We start from the raw sequence: 22,747 nt of genomic DNA on the forward strand, positions 1-22,747 counted from the left end.
TGAAGCCAGCCTGAGCAGGAGACTTATTCACAATTAGTCCTGGAAGTGGAAGTGTGGCTCAAGCTGTAGAGCACCACTCTTGAGTGGAAAACACAAAGAGGGTGAGACCCAGATTTAAGCTCCTAATTTTGAACGTCGTGTGGGCACAGGGTTTTTATATGACATACACAGATGGCCCTACTCTAGGAACAGGTTTTCTTGGCCAGTCTTGTGGCTTGAACTCTGGAGGCTGGGCACTGTCCCTGAGCTTTGATTCAAGACTCAAGGTTAATGCTCTACCACTTGAGCCACAGTGTCATGGCCAGATTTTTCTGATGAGTTCACTGGAGCTAGGAGTCTCACTGACTTTCTTGTCTGGACTGCGATCCTAAGATCTCAGCCTCCTGAGTAGCTAGGGTTGTAGGTGTGACCACCCTGCTCTTACACTAGTTTTAAAAAGAATGTTCTTACCCAGGCAGTGGTAGCTGGGTAAATAAAGTTTAAAAAGGAGAGCAAGGTTTCTGTTTTGGAGGTTTTAGGCCAGATTTAGGGTCAAACCTTGAAAGTTCAGCTCAAACTCTGCCACGTGTGTAAGGCAGAGCTAGGAAGGGCAGCTGAGCTGGATCTACAAACACAGTCAGGGGCTGTGTGTCATGTGAGACGAGGTCTTGCTGGAAGTGCTGGGGCCTGGCCAACACTCTCTTCTCACTAATCAAAGGTCTGTCTTCAGATACTCAATGAAGAACCTCATGGCATTGCTAAGCCCAAACCATCTCACGGTCAGCCAGGTCTCAGCGGGCACTGTCCCTGAGCTCTTCAGCTCAAGGCTACCACTCTATCCTTGAACCTCAGCCCCACTTCTGGTTTTCTAGTTGTTAGAGATAATAGTCTCACATTCTTTAGTGCCTAGTCTGGCTTTGAACTGTGATCCTCAGATCTCAGCCTCCAGAGTAGCTAGGATTACAGGCAAGAGCCACCTCACCTGGCTCACTATGGCTTTTTTATATTTGACATCCCTGCCCCCATCCTTCCCCTGCTCTTACTGTTGCAGTACTGGGGACTAAACTCAGGGCTTCTCACCTGCAAGGCAAGTGCACCTGAACCCCAATTCCAAAACTTCTGTTTTCCATTATGTTTTTGAGATAGGGTCTCACCAACTTCACTCAAACTGGCCTTGAACTTATGATCTTCCTAGCTCTACCTTGCCTTTTGAGTGGTTGGGATTACATGTGTACTTTCTATGTCCGCCTTTTCTCATCTTTTAATACTCCTCTCAGATCTGCAATAGAATGATGGATGTTCGTCACCTTCCACACTTACTTAGTGTTCTGTATCTCCTACTAGAGTATTAGTGTGTTCATGTGCCTGACTCACCGGTGCCTCCCGTGTATGTTTCTCTCCTATCCTAGAACACATAGCATGGGAATGTCCTGGAAGCTTTAGATATGGTGTTTACCCTGCATAGATACTACTTCATGCCTCTTCACAAATAACTGCATCCTTGCCCGCTATCCTAGACAGACACATTACTATTCTAACTTTTGAAATGCACAAACCAGTACGACCTATCCAAGATCCAACTGTGGACAGAGTCACAAAGCCCACTCCATACCTCTCCTCCAAGCCCCAGGTGGTCCACCTCAGATTACTGGTGAATGTCTGCCTGACTCATCTCAGCATTATCCCTCACACATGAACCCATCATGTGGTCTTACAGGAAACAGGAGAGTCTTTAAGTGTCAGGTTCTCAACGGATCAGGATTTAGGTAAAAGGTCAAGTTTTCTTAAAAAGCACTAAAATATTAGAGAACTTTGGATCCAGTTCTGGGTTCAAAACTGTCTAGCAGTGGGACCCTGGAAAGTTAATACTCCTTCCTGGGCCTAAGGAGGGGGTGGGCAGTCTCTGTGTTCCTTTAGAGGTTTATATTCTAGGCAGCTCAGGACATGTTATCAGGTAAGGAATGAGCCCTTAAAAACATCTTTTGATGGGAGATGGAGTCCCGGCTTGGAAGAGCCAGGATTTTACACAGGACGTAGTCAAGACTTACTAATTGGATGAATGGGTCAATAGCTATGGTTGGGGAGTGAGGACACAACATACCACACAGATGTTTAAGTGGAGGGAGGGGTTCTGGTGTCTAGGCTAGGAGATTCTGATTCAGAGGTGGATGAGCAAAGAGACAGCTGGGATGGGGTAGTAAGTCACCAGTGGACCCAAAGGGTGCAGATGCCATGAAACAATATGAACCCTGCAGAAAAGAAACCATGAGATGGCATGGGAGAGTCATGAGGCAGAACCAGGAGCCTGCAACAACCACGAGGTAGCAAACCATGTGTCGTCAAGGTGGCAACAATGGAAAAGGTAGCAGAAGTTGCAAGACGAAAAGAAGCTGCAAAGAATCCATGGATTAATAAAACATGAAGCCCTAAAAGCCATGAGGAGGCCTAGCAGCTGCAAGGCAGCAAGCAAAATCCTGGGATAGCAATGAGGGGAGCAGAAAAAAGTTAAAACAGGAGTGAGTATAAGTGCAGCAAGAAAGTAGTGGAGTCAGCAGCAGAGGCCTACAGCTGACAAGAGGAACCAAGCACCAGACTGGTTTTGGCTTTGGATCTGATCAGAACCGTTTGTCAAGGTTTTGTTCTTTCAGCAGGCTGCATGTGTAACTTTTGATTCCCATCACAAAAAGGAAAATAGCTTACTAGAAACTTTTGTGTTTTTTTTGACAGCCCCGGGGCTTGAACTCAGGGCCTGAGCACTGTCGTTGACTTTCTCAAGGCTAGAGCTCTATCACTTGAGCCACAGCACCACTTCTGGCTTTTTCTATGTATGTGGTACTGAGGAATCGACTGCAGGTCTTCCTGCATTCTAGGCAAGCACTCTACCACTAGGCCAAACTCCTGGCCCCTGGAAACTTTATTTTTAACAAAAAATATTCTATTTGCCTAGCAAAGGTTCCTAAAGGCTACCCACTTGTTGTTCTGGAATGTCCTGAAGCTCCAGAGGCCATCAGTGTGCCTTTGTTTTTATGTTTTCATGACTGGTGTCAGCTACATCACTAGCATGGCCGGTGTTCATGCCTGTAATCCTAGCTGGGGTCTGAGAAATGAGGTTCAAAGATACCTAGGACAGGAAAGTCCATGAGATTCTTATTTCCAATTAAACACTAAAAAGCCAGAAGTGGAGGTTTGGCTCAAGTGGTAGAGTACTAGTCCTGAGCAAAGCAAGCTCAAGGATAGCACCCAAGCCCTGACTTTGAGCCCCAGGACTATCACAGACACACAAAAAGAACATCTATGATCCATCATTTTTTTTTCTTGCCATGTGTCCTATTTTTAAGTAAGAAGCTTTAAATGCCACTAAATAAAACAGAGTAACAACGCATTATTATGTAACCCTCTCCACCACTACATCTGGTAGAAATACTTAGAGAAATTCTCAGATGCTATTATTAAATGGTTATCTAAAACATATTCAAGTATGAGCTTGGGGCCTCATATGAAACAGGCATCCAGGAACTCATAGTCCGAGCCAACACCCCACTTACGTGACATGGTTATACCTAACATACTCACTCCCTGGGAGATGAAAAATCTTTCATTTTCTCATTCAAAAGTAGTGTTCAAAATAGGGCAAATAGAACTGATCACTGCTTAACACACTAGAATATTCTATACAGATGCATTGTATTTCTCTTCCTCCTTGCTGGGTTCTTGCCTTTGCCACTCACTATACTAAACAAAGACATTAGGCTTATTGGTTTCATTTTGTTTATGGCTGACTTCACAGCCTGGCTCATCAGCAGGCTGTTTCCACCTGAATTCACAGACACAAAGCTTTCCCAGGTGTCTTATTTTCATACATTCATTTAGACCATCATTTTGGAAATCTAAAATTAGCCAAGCCCTGGTGGCTCACACACAATTCTAACTACTCAGAAGGCTGAGATATAAGGATCACAGTTCAAAGCCAGCCAGCCCAGGCAAGAACTGGCCTAAGATTCTCTTATCTCAAATTAACAACAACAAAAAAAGCAGGGATTGGAACTGTGGCTCAAATGGTAGAGCACCAGCCTTCAGTGAAAAAGCAAGGAAGAGTGGTCTGGAGTTCAAGCCTCAATATCAGTACATACAAACATACTCAAAAAACACAAATCGGGGGAGGAAAAAAAAAGCAACAACTAAAGTTAAAACTTATTCTAGGTTTTGACCCAGTCCTAGGGCTTGAACTCAGGGCCTGGGCACTACCCTGGAGACTCTTTTGCTCAAGACTAGCACTCCATCAGTTGAGTAACAGCTCAGCTTCTGGGTTTTTAGTACTCTTTATTGGCAATAAGTCTCATGTATTTTCCTGACTTTGAATCAAGAACCTCAGACTCAGCCTCCTGAGTAGCCAGGATTACAGGTGTGAGCCACTGATACCCAGGAGTAAATGCAATTTTATGGATCAAAACTATTACCCATGGTTTGAAATCTCTTATATGTATTTATTTTTGGTGGCAGTCCTGGGGCTTACACTCAAGGCCTGGACACTTCTCTGAGCTTTTGCCCTCAAGGTTTGCCCTCTACCATTTGAGCAATAGCTTTACTTCTGGCTTTTTCTTGGCTAACTGGAGATACAAGTCTCCTAGACTTGCCTGCTCAAATGGCTTTGAACCTCAATCCTTGGGCTTCTGAGTAGGGAGGATGACAGATGTGAGCCATCAGCATCCAGCTTGGTAACCATCTGCCCATCTATTCATACCTGAATAGGGACTCTCTGGACAGCCATATTTCATTCTGTTTCACAGTTTTCCAAGAGAAGAGAAGCAGTAGCAGCACTGTGGACACAGACAAAGTGGCTCCACACCGGTTTAGCCATGTATAGAGCTTGCTCAGTCCATGCACAAACAGGATGCAGTAGCCCATGCTGAAAAATAAGCCCAGGTGCAAAGTTACTAAGTGGGCCCTGGATTCCCTAGCTTGGCATAACTACATAGCTACCAAAGGCCATTCTCTTGTCTTAGGTGAGCTTTCAGTGCCACATTAACATACTTGCCAGTTAGTTTTTCATAGTGACTGATTTTGTACTGGTACTGGGGCTTGAACCCAGGGTCTGGTGTTCTTGCTTCGCTTTTCACTCACTGCTGGTACTCTGCTATTTGAACCACATCTCTACTTCTGGATTTTGAGAGGTTAACTGAAGATTAGAGTCTCTTAGGTTTGTCTGCTCAGGCTGGCTTTGAACTATGAGCCTCATATCTCAGCCTCCTGAGTAGCTAGGATTGATTACAAGTGTAAGTCACTAGTACAAGGCTTCTTTGAAAATCAGTTTCCTCCATATGAATGAATGTTTTTGAGGTTTTAAACAGAAAAAAAACCCCAGAGGGGAAGATCTTTATGAAGAAATTCTCGCTCTTTTTTTTTTGTGGGTCATAGGGCTTGAACGCTGGGCCTGGGCACTGTCCCTGAGCTCTTCAGCTCATGGCTACTGCCCTACCCTTGAGCCACAGCCCCACTTCCTGTTTTCTAGTGATTAATTGGAGACAAGAGTCTCAAGGTCTTTTGTGCGTGGGCTGCCTTTGAACCTTGATCCTCAGATCTTAGCCTCCTGAGTAGCTAGGATTACAAGTGTGAGCCACTGCACCCAGCTGAAAAAAATTCTTATGGTTTTATGTAATATATTTGGCCAGGCACAAATGGCTCACATTTGTAATCCTAGCTACTTAGAAGGCTGTGCTCTGTGGATCAAAGTTCAAAGCCATCCCAAGCAGGAAAGTCCATGAGATTCTTATTTCCAATTGACCAGCAAAAAGCAAAGCCTGAAGTGGAGCGATGGCTCAAGTGGTGGAGGGCTAGCACCAGTACTGGCACATAAAAATTATATTTGTGGGCCAGGAGTTTGGCCTAGTGGTGGAGGGCTTGGCTCAAATGGTGGAGGGCTAGCACCAGTACTGGCACATAAAAATTATATTTGTGGGCCAGGAGTTTGGCCTAGTGGTGGAGGGCTTGCCTAGCATGCACAAAGACCCGGGTTTGATTCCTCAGTACCACATACATAGAAAAAAGCCAGAGATGGTGCTGAGGCTCAAGTGGTAGAGCTCTAGCCTTGAAAAAGCCCAAGGACAGTGCTCAGGCCCTGAGTTCAAGGCCTAAGACTGGCAAAAAAAAATTTGCTATGATAAGGACACCTGCTTAGCCATGTTCACAACAGTCAACCCAGATGCTGCACTACAGGATATATATATATATATATATATATATATATATATATATATATATATATATATATTTCAATTCTATGTAGGCAACAGACGAGATAAAATAATGGCATTCACTAGGAAGTGGATGAAACTAGGGTGAATCATGTTGAGTGAGGTAAGTCAAGACCAAAGGAACAAAAGGCGCATGGTCTCCTTGATATGTGGATAATAGATCCAAACAGTACAAGAGCAATAACTCAATATTTCGGAACCCAAGATTATGGCCATGGTCTTGGAGATATAAACATAACTACATAGACATAAAATCTATGATGGGATGTATACTCTATAGACATAATGTTTTATTATATAGATTAATATGAATCTATGACATACAAACCTTCTGCTTAATTTTAATTATGTTCTACAATCTATGTGCCAGTGGTTGCATATAGATTCCCTTCTTGAATGCTTGTTTGTTAAACATGACATTTGAAATATGATATAAAAATCAGTGTTAATAAAATCTTTAAAAAATATATATTTGCACAAAGCTGTTGTTGAAATCACTTGAAAGCTAAATTCTCCCCTCCCCCCAACTTCAGGCGTCATTATACACAGTAGACTGTCTCTGCAGCTGCCCAAGTTGGGGACGGAAGTAGGACAATTACCTGGGCATGTACAGGACTCTCTCAGCCACCACAAACCCCACCCTGAAGAAGAGGTTGCTGGCTGGAAGGAACGGGAATGCCAGGAAGAGCAGGCCCACCAGCACCTCCTTATGCTCCAGCCTCTGAAACACAGAAGGGAGGACAAAGGGACTTGTTTAGTTCCACAGTCACATGTAGGGCCCAGGAAGAATGACGAGTGACACACATTTGGATGAGGACTGAGTTGAGCACCGAAGGCTCCAGGCTGGAATGGAGGCAGCTTAGGTAGAGAGAGAACGCTGAAACCAATCCCCTCCCTCTAGAGTCATGTCCTGAAAAGCACCCCTAGTCCTCCCACAGCTGCTCCTGCCGTGCGTAATTAGTGGTCAGTTAGAGCTTCTTCTGGGAAGGAATTCCAGGCCAGTAAACCTTTGAGTCCTCATCCTGACCTCTCTCTGCCTAACAAATTTCTACTTAAGGCTCAAGCTTACTGAACACTGTGGGATGGCAAGTAGAACATGCACAGATCCCTTCCCAACCATCTATCCAAGTCACAACCCCATCTCCCTAAGACCAGCCACTATCATACCCATGAACGCCTCCCATTCTCCTAGCACCTCTGTGTATGTGTGTATGGGTGTGTGTGTGTGTGTGTGTGTGTGTGTGTGTGTGTGTGTGTGTGTGTGTACTAAAAAATGGATTAAAAAAACCTGGCAGAGTAGCAGGGCAAAAAGTAGCCAGCCCAGGTAATAAAGTGAGACTCTTATCTCCAATTAACCACCAGAAAACTGGAAGTGGAGCGGTGACTGAAGTGACAGAGCTCCAGCCTTGAACTGAAGAGCTCAGGATCAGCGCCCAGGCCCAGAATTTCAAGCCCCATGACCCACCAAAAAAAAATCTGCCAAAGTTCATAGAGTAATTGGAGAATGGATAAAATGGCTACCGTGGCTTATGTGAGAAAGGCAAAAGTGAACAAACCTAGATCTTAGCGGAGACAATTTGGGTAAAATAGTAGTAACCAGAGGTTACTTTTTATTTATTATTATAGAAGCCATGGTGTAGAAGCCTTGAACCCTTTTAGGGACAGAAATGTGTATAAAACATAGAAGAAATACTTTCATAGTAAAGCCAAATGTCCATCAAACATGTGCTCTGTCCTGATCAATTCTTGGGATGTCAAAAATTCTTTTTTGACTTGGGAATTGAACAAACAGCAGGATTTTTTTGTGGAAGATGATTTCCATGTGAGATTAACAGAAAGTTAAATAAAACACCCAGGTTCCTTTCATGACTGTGATTCTAACAATATTAAGGCGAATATTTTTCCAGTTCCCTGACAGTTCTCTCCCTCGATTTTATGAAATTGCAAGCCTTATTTCATGATTCTTTGATATGCTCTATTCAGTATCCAGAATCTTTGTCAAAGCAGCAAAACCAGAGAGTTCTTCTTGACCACATTTCTGAACAGAAATGTACTTACAAAACTAAACACCAAACACCTAGATTTACATGCAGAATTGAATATTTATGAGGCTTATTGTAGCGGAACTCAGAACAGATTGTTCCTACAATTTAATTCTCAGGAAAAAATTTTACTTAAAAGACAAATGATGAAATTATGTGATTTTTTCCCTAACTGTAAGACAAATTCCCTAACCTCTACAGACTAGAAATCCCTAATTTTTTTTACAATGGGGCATCTGCCTTTGAAAAACAAATATAATAAGGTGCCATATATATATATACATAATAGATACATATGTATTTATACATTGCATACATATATACATACTTTATTTTTTTGCCAGTCCTGGGCTTGAGCTCAGGGCCTGAGCACTGTCCTTGGACTTTCTCAAGGCTAGAGCTCTGCCACTTGAGCCTCAGCACCACTTCTGGCTTTTTTCTATGTATGTGGTACTAAGCAATCGAACTCCGGTCTTCATGCATGCTAGGCAAGCACTTTAACCACTAGGCCAAACTCCCAGCCCATATATATACATACATCTTTACTGCCTTTCAAGAAATGATAATATCATTACATTTTCTTCTGAAAATGTGTGTTTAAAAATGTACTTGTGGAGCTGGGAGTTTGGCCTAGTGGTAGAGTGCTTGCTTAGCATGCACAAAGACCTGGGTTTCGATTCCTTGGTACCACATATATAGAAAAGCCAGAAGTGGTGTTGTGGTTCCAGTGGTAGAGCACTAGCCTTGAGGAAAGCCCAAGGACAGTGCTCAGGCCCTGAATTCAAGCCCTAAGACTGCCCCCCCAAAAAAAAAGAAAAGAAAAACTGAAAAAGCCAGACGTGGTTCTGTGGCTCAAGTGGTAAAGCTCTAACCTTGAGAAAGCCCAAGGGCAGTGCTTAGGTGTTAAGTTAAAGTCAGGACAGTCAAAGCAAAAACAATATGTGTGTGTTTGTGTGTGTGTGTGTGTGTGTGTGTGTGTGTGTGTGTACACATATTTTTTTTCTCTGTCTCTTCCAGGAATAGCATTACGTAATTTGTTTTCATAGTTGGTTTCTTTTCTTCTTTCTTTTTTTTTTTTAACCCAGAGGCAATGTAATGTTCTTAACAATTTTTCTCAGGGAAAAGTAAAGTTCATCTCCTTACAGACTACTAGATAAAGCAGAATTGAAAATACCAAGGATTTAGTCAGAATAAAGAATAGAGTCCTTGATTTGTTGATCTTTTTCTGGTTAGTACCCATTCTATATTGTTGCTCGCATGCCTGTAGCCTTCTCTTATTTGTTTTCTTTCTTTTGCCAGTCCTGGGGCTTAAACTCAGGGCCTGAGCACTATCATTGGACTTTCCTTTCATAAAGCTAGAGCTCGACCATTTGAGCCATGGCACCACTTCCAGCTTTTTCTATGCATGTGGTGTGGAGGAATCAAACCCTGGTCTTCATGCATGCTAGGCAAGCATTCTTTCACTAGGCCAAACTCCTGGCCCTGTACCCTTCTGTTCTGTATCATTGAAGGGATTGGCAATTGCTATGGCTTCTCAAATTCTTTGAATTAATTATGATAGCCATATAATCTCCCCAGTAACAACATCCTATACTTCCTCCTCCTCCTCTTATTCTTCCTCCTCATCATATTTTAAGGTAGAGGTTAGATTACAGATAACAAACACTTGTTAAGATGCATCTAGAGCTATTTGGAAAAGAAGGTAAATGTCTTTAGTTTTCAGCTGATGTATCATGACTTTGTGGGATGAGCTCATTGCTATTTATCCCTGTGGAAATTGAGATTGCAGAGGAGCATATACATAGATTTCAGGCAGGGTTTCAAGACCATATGATGAACTTTAAATCACTCCTGAGTACATGAACCACAGGCACTTGGCCAAATAGTGTTTTGTTTTGTTTTTTACTTTAATCCATTTCCTTTCCCCTTCTCTGACTCTTTTATTTTTTCCCTTACTTTTACTCATTAAGATGAGTGAATGAAATGTTTGCATACTTCCCCAAATTCATGTAATCCTCAACCCCAATGTGATGGGGTGTCTTTGGGAGATCATTAGGCTATGAGGTTGTGAAACTGTTGTTTTCTACTTCCAGACCCATACTCCAAGAGTTCCACAAGTCTAGTCTTGCTAAGTACAACCAGACATAAAGAGACCCAGGAAAGGGAAGAAAGAGATGGATTACTTGGTACAACTAGCCATAGTGAGTCAGTACTCCATTCCCTCTGCATCCATCTTCAAGGCATGGACATAAGCTACAGGTTAAGTGTAGACAGGGAAGGAGAGCTACACATGGTCAAACACTCCCATAACTGGTGTATTCTGATCATCAGAAGTGGCTTCAAGGGTCTGACATGTATTGGCTCAGGTTTGCTCAAGGTGGGGCCATGTTACAGTACATCCCTGCTGCCTGGTTCATGGCCTAACGTTCCAAGATATCCGCGAAGTGACTGCAAGAGAGAATTGTTCAAGGCAAAGGACGGAGATACAAAATGGAAGTGTGGAGGGCGAGCTATTTTTCTGCCTCTAGCTAGTTTTTGAACTGGGGAGTCATGAAAGCAGCTCCAGTTACCTACTGCAGTTGTAGACTTCCTGAATTGGGTGCTCAGAATTCTAGGGCTCTGTGTCCTTCAGGGAAGGGCAGACAGCAAACCTGGAAGAAAGCTTTATTGGAACTTGACACCCTAAATGATGACACCTTACATTCAAGTCTTCCAGACTCCAAAACAAAATCTGTTTTTTTTTAACTCACTTAGTGTACAGTAATTTGATATAACAGCCAGAGAAAAATCTGACACATGGACTTAGGTATTTTTGAAAAGATGGTTAAACTCACCTCTAAACTTCATTTCTCTGAAAATTAACCCTATTTTCTAATATCGCTTTATAGATATTATTTTCCCAAAGATGATATTTCAGTAACTTCTCGAATTTGGAATAAACAATTTCTGATTTTGTAATCATTCATTAGTTGTTATGCCAAGAATAGTTGCATATTCCCAAATAAGGGAGAGGGATGTCTATAGAGCTGGCAGATTTGAGAACTTTTCAAAAGAGAAAAAAGAAAATACGTATTATTATTATTATTATTTAATTGGCCAATTTATTTGTGTGTGTGTGTGTGTGTGTGTGTGTGTGTGTGTGTGTGTGTGTGTGTGTTTCCTAGTCCTGAAGCTTGAACTTGGGGTCTGGGCACTATCCCTGAGCTTTTGTGCTCAAGGCTAGTGCTCTACCCCTTGAACCACAGCTACATTTCCGTTACTATTGATTTATCAATGCTGGGACTTCAAATGATGGCCTAGAATTCTCTGCCTTAATATTTGTTGTCTGAAAAACTTGAAGCCTAATCTGGGAATCCATGGCTCATGCCTGTAAGCCTAGCTAGACAGGAGGCTGAGATCTGAGGATCACAGTTCAAAGTCAGCCTAGAAAGGAAAGTCCAGGAGGCTCTAATATTTAATTATTCACAGAAAAAGCCAGAAGTGGAGTTGTGGTTCAAATGGTAGAGTGTTAGCCTTGAGCAAAAGTAGTTCAGGGACAGTGCCCAGGCCCTGAGTTCAAGTCCCACAACCAATTAAATAAATAATAAATAAATAAATAAATAAAAGAGGGACCAGGAGTTTGGCCTAGTGTTTGCCTAGCATTCACGAAGACCCACCTGGGTTCAGTTCCTTGGTACCACATACATAGAAAAGCTGGAAGTGATGCTATTGCTCAAGTGGTAGAGCGCTAGCCTTGAGAAAACCCAAGAACAGTTCTCAGGCCTTGAGTTCAAGCCCCAGGAGAGCCAAAAAAAATGAGAAAGAAAATAGAAAGCAAGAAAGAAGGAAAAAATCTGTTTCATGAACTATTTTTGACAGGGATGGCCTGAAGATATTTAATATCAAGGACAAGTTAGAATGGCACATGTATTTTCATCTTCTCTTGTGGTCATGTGACATTGAAAATCAAACACCATTCTTCCTCCTCCATCAGCTGTCAGGTTTTTTTTTTAGGAATTTATTAAAGTTGATTTTTACATCATATTTTAAATGACAAGTTTAACATACAAGTGTTCAAGGAGGGAATCTCTATTTACAATCACTGGGACTTAGTATTTAGAACTTAATCACATTTAGGCTAAGGGTTTATATGTCATTAAAACATATTAATTTATGAAATAAAACATGTCTATAGAGTCATAGGTTTTTATGTCTATATAGTTATGTTTCTATTTCCATTACCATGCCCATAACTTTGGGTATGCAGTTATTGAGTCCTCGTTCTTGTACTCTTTGGATTTAATAGCCTCATATTAAGGATACCATGTGCCTTTTGCTCCTTAGGTCTTGACTTGTCTCACTCAACATGATTCACTCTAGATTCATCCACTTCCCTGTGCATGCCATTTTTTTATCTTGTCTGTTGGCTATGTAGAATTCCATTGTGTATACATACCACATTTTCTGTATCCATTCATCTGCAGTAGGGCATCTGGATTGTTTCCATCACCTGGCTATGGTGAATAGTGCAGAGATGAACATAGCTGAGCAGGTGTCCTTATAATATCTTGGGTCATGATGTTTAGGGTAGATTCCCCATCAGCCGTCAGTTTTTATGTACCATATACACTCCCTTCTCACTGGACCTTATGCATCACTGCTGGAAGAGGAAAATTTCTGTTTTTCCTTCTGGGTCATTATGGAACACACAAATTAAATGAAATGTTACAAAAAGAGGCTGTGTGTGTATGTGTGTGTGTGTAAACAAATGATAGATACAGACAGACATTTTAGAGTATGTAATCCAGACTTGTGATTGCCCTACCTAAGCCTCCTGAGCGCTGAGATTATAGGCAGGTAGTGCCACACCATGTCATAATTATACTTTTACCTTTGATTGTGAACTAAAAGTTCAGCACAAAGTACTGACAATTTTTCTTAAGTATACTGAAAATATCAGTAAAAGACATTTTTAAAGACTCAGTGCCAAGTGTTTATAATGAACAGAAACAGAAGACTCCATTTTATTCAATGATTCTGCAAGTGTGAACAAGAGCCCAAAGGTTCTGAAATAGAATGGCACTTGAGGGATACTTCATCACAGAACTTTTAGCATTTGGGAATAATGACTACATTTAGGGTGCTCAGACAAAGGCAGTATTTATATAGCAACAAATCTGACTCTGGACTAAAGTAGATTACCAAAAGATCAGAGCTGGGCACTGGTAATTCATGCTTATAATCCTAGCTACTCAGGAAGCTGAGATCTGAGGATCGCAATTCAAAGTTAACCTGGACAGAAAAGTCAAACTGTTATCTCCAATTAACCAGCAAAAAGACAGAAGTAGCACTTTGGCTCAAGAGGTAGAGAGCTACCCTTGAGCAAAAGAGCTCAGGGACAGCGTCCAGGGCCTGAGTTCAGCCCAGAACTGGTGAATGAAAGAAGGCTGGGGAGAGAAAGGAAGAAAGAAGGGAGGGAGAGAGGGATAAGATCTCAAATAGATGAGCCCCCAAGTAGAAGCAGGATTTGAAATTCCATCTCTCAACCTGTAATGCTCCTTTGCTTAATATTTAGGAGAAAGTCACTGAAAGAACATTTGTGATTAGAATGTTCAGTTACAAGATCGTTTGGAGAAGCATGAACTGGTAGAGTGTTCAGTAATGACCAAGATATAAGAGCTGGAAATTTGATTTCTAAAACTCCTTCCCTTCCTCAAAAGACTAAACATAAAGCTCCCCTATAACCCAGCAATTCCACTACTTGGCATTTACCCAATGGTCCAAAAATAAAGACATACTAAAGCCACTAGCACAACGATGTTCATTGCAGCACTATTCACCATAGCAAAGATATGGAACCAACCCAGATACCCCTCAGTTGATGAGTGGATCAACAAGATGTGGTATTTATACACAAAGGAATTCTATGCTGCTGTCAGAAAGAACGATATTGCCCCATTTGTAAGGAAATGGAAAGACTTAGAAAAAATCATATTAAGTGAAGTAAGCCAGACTCAAAGGAACATAGACTCAATGGTTTCCCTCAATGGTTTCTACTGTCATAATCAGTAAAAGCTTGGCTTCTCCTACCAGAGATTTACAATAGAACAAAACATAGATGCATAAGGCCATGTAGTATGACGCTAAATGAAAGGACCTCCAGGATATAGAAACAAAAGCCATATAATGAGTAATTGTTATCCTTAATGTTCTGTGTTATCTCTCATCTCTTTTATTGTCCCTTGGTTATCTCATATTGTTACAGTATTTCACCTTGTTATCTGATATATGCGTATTTGGTTATTTGAAATTGGATAGGGAAGGGGGGAAAACAAGATGAGGGGTGGGGGTGGGGGGAGGGAAATGGGGACCAAGACATGAGAAAAGGTATTAATGTATGTGAAGTAATGCACCCTCTATATGGTGAATATAATGTAACCCTCTATTAATTACAATAAAAATGTATGGGAAAAAAGAATAAAAAAGACTTGAAAAAATAAAAAATAAAACTCCTTCCCTTCAAACACACAGATGTGAAGTGACTTTTTTTGGGTCAATATGGCATTTGTGCTGAGAGACTATGTCATTTTTAATATATGTTGAGGAAGAGAAGGGCTTAGATTTTCTTTTTGCTTAGTTCAAAATCTGTAATGTTAAACACAGACATATCCACACCATTGTGCAGCCTAGTAGGGAACACAGTTATAAATACTTTAGTATGGTCACCTAAAGCAACAATAATTTGGAATAAGAACACTGATTTAAACATCTGAGCTGTCACAATAAGTTGTGGAGCAGTACAATCATTCTTAGCATTATGACATGGAAAATATAAGATGGCATTCATTGTCAACACAATTATGTTTCCTTCCAGAGATTGAGTCCTGAAAATATGTTTGCTTTTGTGAATATGAAAAGCCCTTGAGGAATATATGTATATATATATGCATATATATATATAGGTGCTGGTCTGTGGCTTAATTTTAGGGCTTAGGTGCTCTCCTTGAGCTGTTTTACTTAAGACTAGTGCCCTACCACTTGAGCCACAGCTCCACTTCTGGCTTTTTGGCAGTTTATGCCTGAGCTAGCTTTGAACCTCTCTTTTCAGAACTCAGCTTGTTCGGTAGCTAGAATTATAGTGCACAGGCTTAATGCCCATAGGGATAGAAAGATTTGTCCTGAAATTTTGGTGTTGAAAGAAAGGGATTTGACTATGACTCTATAGACATAACGTTTTATTTCATAAATTAATATGTATCTATGATATACAAACCCTTAGCCTAATTTTGATTATGTTCTAAAAACTATTACAGAGCTATAATTATCAAAGCAGCTTGGTACTGGCACAGGAACAGGCCTGAAGACCAATGGAATAGAACTGAGGACCAAGATATTAAACCACAGACCTATGGCCACCTAATCTTTGACAAGGGAGCCAAAAAAATAGAATGGAAGAAAGACAGCCTCTTCAACAAGTTGTGCTGGCAGAACTGGTTAAGCACCTGCAGAAAACTAAAGTTGGATCCTTCTTTGTCACCTTGCACTAGAATTAACTCCAAATGGATCAAAGACCTGGAGGAATAGGAGATACACTAGGCCTCCTTGGGACAGGTCGAAACTTTCTTAATAAGGTCCAAGAATCACAACAAATCAGAGAAAGGCTGGATAAGTGGGACTGCATTAAACTGCAGAGCTTTTGTATGGCAAAGGACATAGCTAGTAAACTAATCAGGAAGCCTACAGAGTGGGAGAAGATCTTCACCAACCAAACAACGGACAAAGGCCTCATATCGAAAATATATCAACAACTCAAAAAATTGAATCACTCCAAAACTATCCTCCAAAGTAACAACCATCCCATTAAAAAATGGGCCAAAGACTTAAAGAGAGTCTTCTCTGAAGAAGAAACAAAAATGGCCTATAGACACATGAAGAAATGCTCAACATCTCTGGTCATAAAAGAAATGCAAATCAAAAGATTTGCACCTCACTCCAGCTAGAATGGCCAGGATTAGGAAAACGAATGACAACAGATGCTGGAGGGGATGTGGCCAGGAGGGATCACTACTACACTGTTGGTGGGAGTGCAAACTCATTCAACCACTATGGAAAGCAGTGTGGCAGTGCCTCAAAAGGCTAAACATAGAACTCCCCTATGACCCAGCAATTCCACTACTTGGCATTTACCCAACCACCCAGAAACAAGGACATACTAAACCCACTAGCACAACAATGTTCATTGCAGCACTATTCACCATAGCAAAGATATGGAACCAACCTAGACATCCCTCAGTTGATGAGTGGATCAACAAGTTGTGGTATTTGTACACAATGGAATTCTATGCTGCTGTCAGAAAGAATGACATCGCCCCATTTGTTAGGAAATGGAAAGACTTAGAAAAAATCATATTAAGTGAAGTAAGCCAGACTCAAAGGAACTTAGGCTTAATGGTTTCCCTCATTCGTCATAATCAGTAGAAACCTTGGGCTCTACTAGCAGAGATTTGCAATAGAGCAAAACCTTGATACATAAGGCCATATAATGTGAAGCTAATTGAAAGGACCTCCAGGATAGTGAAACAAAAGCCATATAATGAATGATTGTTGTCCTTAATGTAGTATGTTGTCTCTCATCTCCTTTGCTGTCCCTTGGTTATCTCATATTGGTACAGTATCTCACTTTGTTATCTGATAAATTGAATTTATTTGTATTTGGATATTTGAAATTTGATAGGGAAGGGGGGAAAACCAAGATGGGTGGGGGTGTGGGGGGGGAGGGAAACGGGTACCAAGACATGTGAAAGGGTATCAATGTATGTGAATTAATGCACCTTCTATCTGGCAAATATCATGTAACCCTTTTACTAATTACAATAAAAAAATAAATTAAATAAAAAAAAGAAATGCAAATCAAAACAACTCTAAGATTCCACCTCACTCCGGTTAGAATGGCCAGGATCAGGAAAACGAATAACAACAGATTCTGGAGGGGATGTGGCCAGGAGGGATCACTACTACACTGTTGGTGGGAGTGCAAACTCGTTCAACCACTATGGAAAGCAGTGTGGCAGTGCCTCAAAAGGCTAAACATAGAACTCCCCTATGACCCAGCAATACCACTACTTGGCATTTACCCAACCATCCAGAAACAAGGGCATACTAAATCCACTAGCACAACAATGTTCATTGCAGCACTATTCACCATAGCAAAGATATGGAACCAACCTAGATGTCCCTCAGTTGATGAGTGGATCAACAAGTTGTGGTATTTGTACACAATGGAATTCTATGCTGCTGTCAGAAAGAATGACACATCTCTGATGAGTGCTAACAAGTTTTTTAACAGGAAAGAGAAGAGCCAGTTGATTTGCCAGATGCCTTGGCACATTTTCTGTTCTGTGAATCTGTCTGACATGTACACAAGCTACATTCTCGTCCTTTAATTTGTCATTGTCTATATTTTTCCAAACAAATACAAAGTAATTTTCCTCAATTGTCCCTTGTAAGATCTTACATTACAAGTACAATTAGAAGTCATCTGCTGTTCTGAACTCTCTTTTATAGAAAAATATATTATAGTTGTTGAAAAGAATAGAATTAAAGGACATGTATATTATTATTATTATTATTATTATTATTATTATTGCCAAAAACTATTTGTTTAGTTTTTTTCACTTACAAATAATTTTTTAATTATATTTTAAAAATGGAAGATCTTCAATAGTACAAATATTTACTTTTCTTTAACATTGTTTCTGCTCAGTATTTTTTATGAATTTAGCTAAGTTATTGGGAAAGAATAGTTGAAATAATATTAGTTAAATTTGAAAAGGAAATTCAATACTGTGAAGTGAGCAGCAAAAATGAGAGCAGAAGGCAATAATAGTTATTAAGTTTTCCCTTTTCTATCCTCACAATTATGCTTATACTGGGAAAGAATATTTGAAATGGGCATAAATTCAAACTAAAAGCAAGGTTTCAAGAAAATGTCCTATGTTGAATTTGTTATAATTCATTTGGAATTCTGAATGGGGTGTGGTGTTTGCCATTGAGAAGAGATACAAGAATGAGCACTTTAGGGTCCATTTGTCCAGAGCATGTTCCTAAACTAGCTCTGTCAGGAGCTGGTTTCACAGCCTTTGCCAAGACAAACAGATGTAAATTTTTCAACATCACTGTGATACACATTTACATATAAAGTTATGATTCATAAAACATAAAGCAAAAGTAAGTAGAAGCTTTTTTCACATCTGTAATCCTAGCTACTCAGGAAGCTGAGATCTAAGGATCAAGATTCAAAGCCAGCCCAGACACTAAAGACCAGGAGATTCTTACGTTCAATTAACCACTAGAAAACCAGTGGTACGGCTGTGGCTTATGGGGTAGGGCAGTAGATTTGAGCTGAAGAGCTCAAGGACAACACCTAGGCCCAATGGTACAGCGGTAGCCTTGAGCTAAAGAGCTCAGGGACAGCTCCCATGCCCCGTGTCCAAGCCCCATGATTGGCAAAAGGGAAAAAATAGGATATAATACTAAGTTTAAGGATTTTAGAAGTTTTTATTTGACTTTATTGGTAGTGGAGAAAACATTGTTTAAATCAATTATTTCTTTTGTGAAACCACAAAGGTGTATTGGCCATAGTGTAGGCTTGGGTATAAGTTCTGATGAACCATATATATTTTTCTAAGCTGGTGTGTTCTTTTTTTACTTATAGTTGATTTTAAGATTGAATTATAGTCTAATAATGGACTTTTAACATACATATATAATGCAATTTCAGTATCTATATGGCTTTAAAGTTTTATGGTAGATATAGAGCAATGTTTTTTAAAATATCCTGATACTTCTCTAGGAAAAAGAAATTATGAAACTTGTGGAAATGGAAAGTTAGGAAGACTTTATTTTACAAACAGCTGCTTAAGTTACATTTCCCCAGTCTTACAATTTTTATAATTCTGTAAATGTTTACATGTGCCTAAGGTAGAGGAAACTCTCCCAAGGTTAAGAATTTGTTTAGGCTGGTCTAATTGGTTATTTGGCTTAGCTACAAGAGCTTTTGAAAAACACATGTGGAACATCTTAGTGATCACTTCTTGAAAGCTCCTTAAATATCATAGAAGCAGTACTGTGTGAATCTGGCCAGTGTCTGTCCAGACTGAAAAGGCGCACAGGAGTATTGCGTACCCTGTTTATGAATAATACCTCCCCAGAGATGGTCCTTAACTTTTTAATCACATCAGTTACCACCTACTGTCATCTATTTTGTCTGTCCCTAGAGGCTGCGTGAGCCCCTGTTCCCACCCACTCCAGACCACACAACACTGTTTATTTCTCACATGAGTTATTTGTCTTTAGATATTTCTTAATCATGTGTCTCTTTGTGGCTTAGGTTCAAGATGGTGATCGAATTGTCTTCTTAACTCAGATAAGATCCCAAATATGACTGATAATGTAATATATAGCAAAAGAATATGTTTCAGATGTATTGTGCTCACTTCAAGTTATGATACCAATGCTTACGCTGGCTCTGTGACAGAGCCTTAGATTTTATCTTTTTCAAGCCTCCGATGTTAGAGCAGGCATGGTGGCTCATAGCTGAAATCCTCGCTACTAGAGAGGTGGCAATTCAGGCCAGTCCAGACAAAACAATTTGTGTAAAGCCAATTGGAGCAATGGAATTTGGGCTCCATGGTCTAATTCACACCCTAGCTGGTCAACGGGAGTAAATAAGTGGACTACTGTCCAAGCTCACGTAGGTACAAACTAAGACTATCAAAAGCAACTGAAGCAGAGACCGTTAGGGATATCCCCCAGGTTTATGTTGTTTTTTCCTGAGATATACAAAGCCTTGAGTACAAATTCCCCCAAAATAAAAAAAATGCAATACTTAAATAAGATTTCACTTCTTTTCCCAGGATGATAATCTTCTCAAGATGATGCCTTGTCACTACAATTATTTAAAATGCAACATAAAAATTTCCCATAATACAGATGAACACAATATGCTGTTATGTACATATTGTGCAAGGGGTAGGTGTAAGTTGTTATGTCAAATGAAGTCTACTATGTTTGCTATTCTAGGGGTTTCTTTTAAATGATACTGTCCTCGTGAATTCTTCCCAGCTGATGTCTCATGACATGAAGCATGAAGCAAATGTGGCTATGGTGCCAGTGTAGGAAAACTCTTCCTGCGGCTTTCAGCTCAGGGCTGATTATGGCTACAAGCTGGGGCAGCGGGCAAAACAGGAAGGTGAGCTTTACTAGACTGACTCTCTATTCATGGAATAGCAGATGCTCATGTCATAGGTCAAAGATATCTAATAGACTTCACAAATGGTATGTCAGCATTCCACTGAAGAGATTAGAAATTGCCTTGCAGAGATGATAACTGCCTCAATTCATGAATTGTTCTCATGCAGAAAATTCTGGATTCTGCCATCATAAATCATAGCTAATACTGATTATTGGCTACATAAAATATGTTTTAATAGTGATAAAACTGGAATAATAAGACTGTCTCTTTTTGCAGAGCTATTCGGAGCATCAATTAAAATAATTAAATTAAATAACATTGACCACAGATTCTCTAGCCCAGGCTGTGTCTATCTTAAAACCATATGAAGGAGTTCCAGGATCTATATGTTTCTTTATTGTTGGTGGTGGGTTTTTTTTTTTTTGTGTGAGTCATGGAGCTTGAACTCTGGGCCTACGTGCTGTCCTTGAGCTGGTCAGCTCAAGGCTACAACCCTACCCCTGAGCCACAGCCCTGCTTCCCCTTCTGTAGTGATTAATTGGCGACACGAATCTCATGCTCTTTAGTACCTGGACTGGCTTTGAACCGGGATCCTCAGATCTCAGCCCCTCGAGTAGGCAATGGCATGAGCCATTGTTCCCAGTTCCCAGGATCTCTTATACGAAGTGAGGTATGTCAAGGATCTCTACTTTCTGCATGCAGTCAGAGGTTGTTTTTGGTGGAGTGTTGATACCTCAGCAGCTCCTCTGTTCCTGGAGAACGTGATATCTCTGGAGTGAAGACAAAAGAAATTTATGTTCCTGGTGCAAAAATAATAAACAGTTCACAAGTGTCACCAATGGCACTATGCATAGTACTCAAACGGGCAATGAACATTTTCTGTTTGAACTCCTTCAGAAAGCTCAGAGAATATAATAACAAGCAAGAGAAATATCAATTATCTATGGAAGGATAGAGATTTTAGGAACAACCATCCCTGAGAAAATGTTATAAGTATTGCAACATGAGAATGTACACAGCATTTCTTGAAAGCACAGAAGAGCTGATTGGCATCTTCCCTGTTAGGAAGTCTAAGGTAAAGAGATTCTTCAGAGTTTCTTAAAACACAAGCTAAAGTTTTTACAAATAATATGGAGCAAAGTTTTTGGAAGTAGGGGTTGACCTCTGGTTACCTTACCAGTCCAGTTTCTTTGCATTGTTTCTCTGTACCCTATAAAAAATCTCCATAAAAGCCCTGTGTTCCATGAACCATCTGCATGCCGTCCAAGCAATCATTCACTGATACGTTGTCGTCTCATAAACCCTCTCTCCAGAGATGTCACACCCCCAGGAAGAGAAGAGTCACTAAAATGTCAGGCTGTCAACCCAGACCTCCTGGAAGTGCATGAAAAAGGTCCATGGAACATGGCCCAGAGACAATGGCCTCACAGTTGTGCGGAAAACATGGCCAGAGCTCAGAGCTTTAAGGAGTGATACTTTTGAATTCTAACTCATTAAAGAATTTCGAGAAGATAAACATGGCTGGAATGTGCTCTTGTGAAGTGTATCCTCAACATCAATAACACCATATATAAGTAATACAGGGAGAAGGGAAACTAGTTAGAATTTTATTGGGCCCACCTGGCCCAGGAGAGAGAAGGTTTGAAGCAAAGCAGTGGTAGAATAATTGGGTCCTTCAGCTGGCTGATGGAGAATAGTGGGCCCTGCTAAAACACAGGCTTTAAGGAAACGAAAGGAGAATAATATTGGATGGGCCAGCAACATTCCCTGGCTCTGCCAACAAGAGCTAGTCAATGACATCGAAGGATTTCCACCAACGCCTTCAGCCCCTCCCAAGCTGCTGGTCTGGACCAATGTGACAACATTTATATTGGAGTGCAACATGACAGTAATTCCAGTGATTTTAATGTTGGGTTTGAAAGTTTGGGTTGGCAGAGTTCCCTCTTTTTGAGTTTGGTTTGTTTGGCTAGAGAGTGGTATATCCAGACAGGCCTAAACACCAGCCCCAGCAAAGACAATCACAGGCTTTCCACTTTCTATAGCTGAGCAAATCAGTGGTCCCCACAGACAGTCCTGGCTTACCCGTGTGACACAATGGCATGGTAGGCATTTGGGGAGGAGTTGTAATCTCTCTGGCTTGTTCCCAGGAAGAGGAAGAAGGAGAAAATGACACCTGGTTTCTGAAAACCTAGTACAGGCTGACCCTGCCATTTGTTTTCTGTATCCCTTTGCCATCAATTCCA

The 22,747-nt window shown here is 40.6% G+C and overlaps 1 protein-coding gene across 1 annotated transcript in view; it reads right to left on the minus strand.

The window, feature by feature from the left end:
- The window catches only part of LOC150066300 (protein O-mannosyl-transferase TMTC1-like), a 96,226-nt gene that overhangs the window by 20,386 nt on the left and 53,093 nt on the right, over positions 1-22,747 (minus strand). Inside the window, 2 exon segments of the mRNA XM_090329001.1 lie at positions 4,720-4,885; positions 6,830-6,951. Coding sequence (XP_090185127.1) covers positions 4,720-4,885; positions 6,830-6,951 — 288 coding nt within the window.

Source organism: Megascapheus bottae, chromosome 2, assembly GCF_031878675.1.
Source record: "Megascapheus bottae isolate mThoBot1 chromosome 2, mThoBot2.hap1, whole genome shotgun sequence".
Classification (NCBI taxonomy): domain Eukaryota; kingdom Metazoa; phylum Chordata; class Mammalia; order Rodentia; family Geomyidae; genus Megascapheus; species Megascapheus bottae.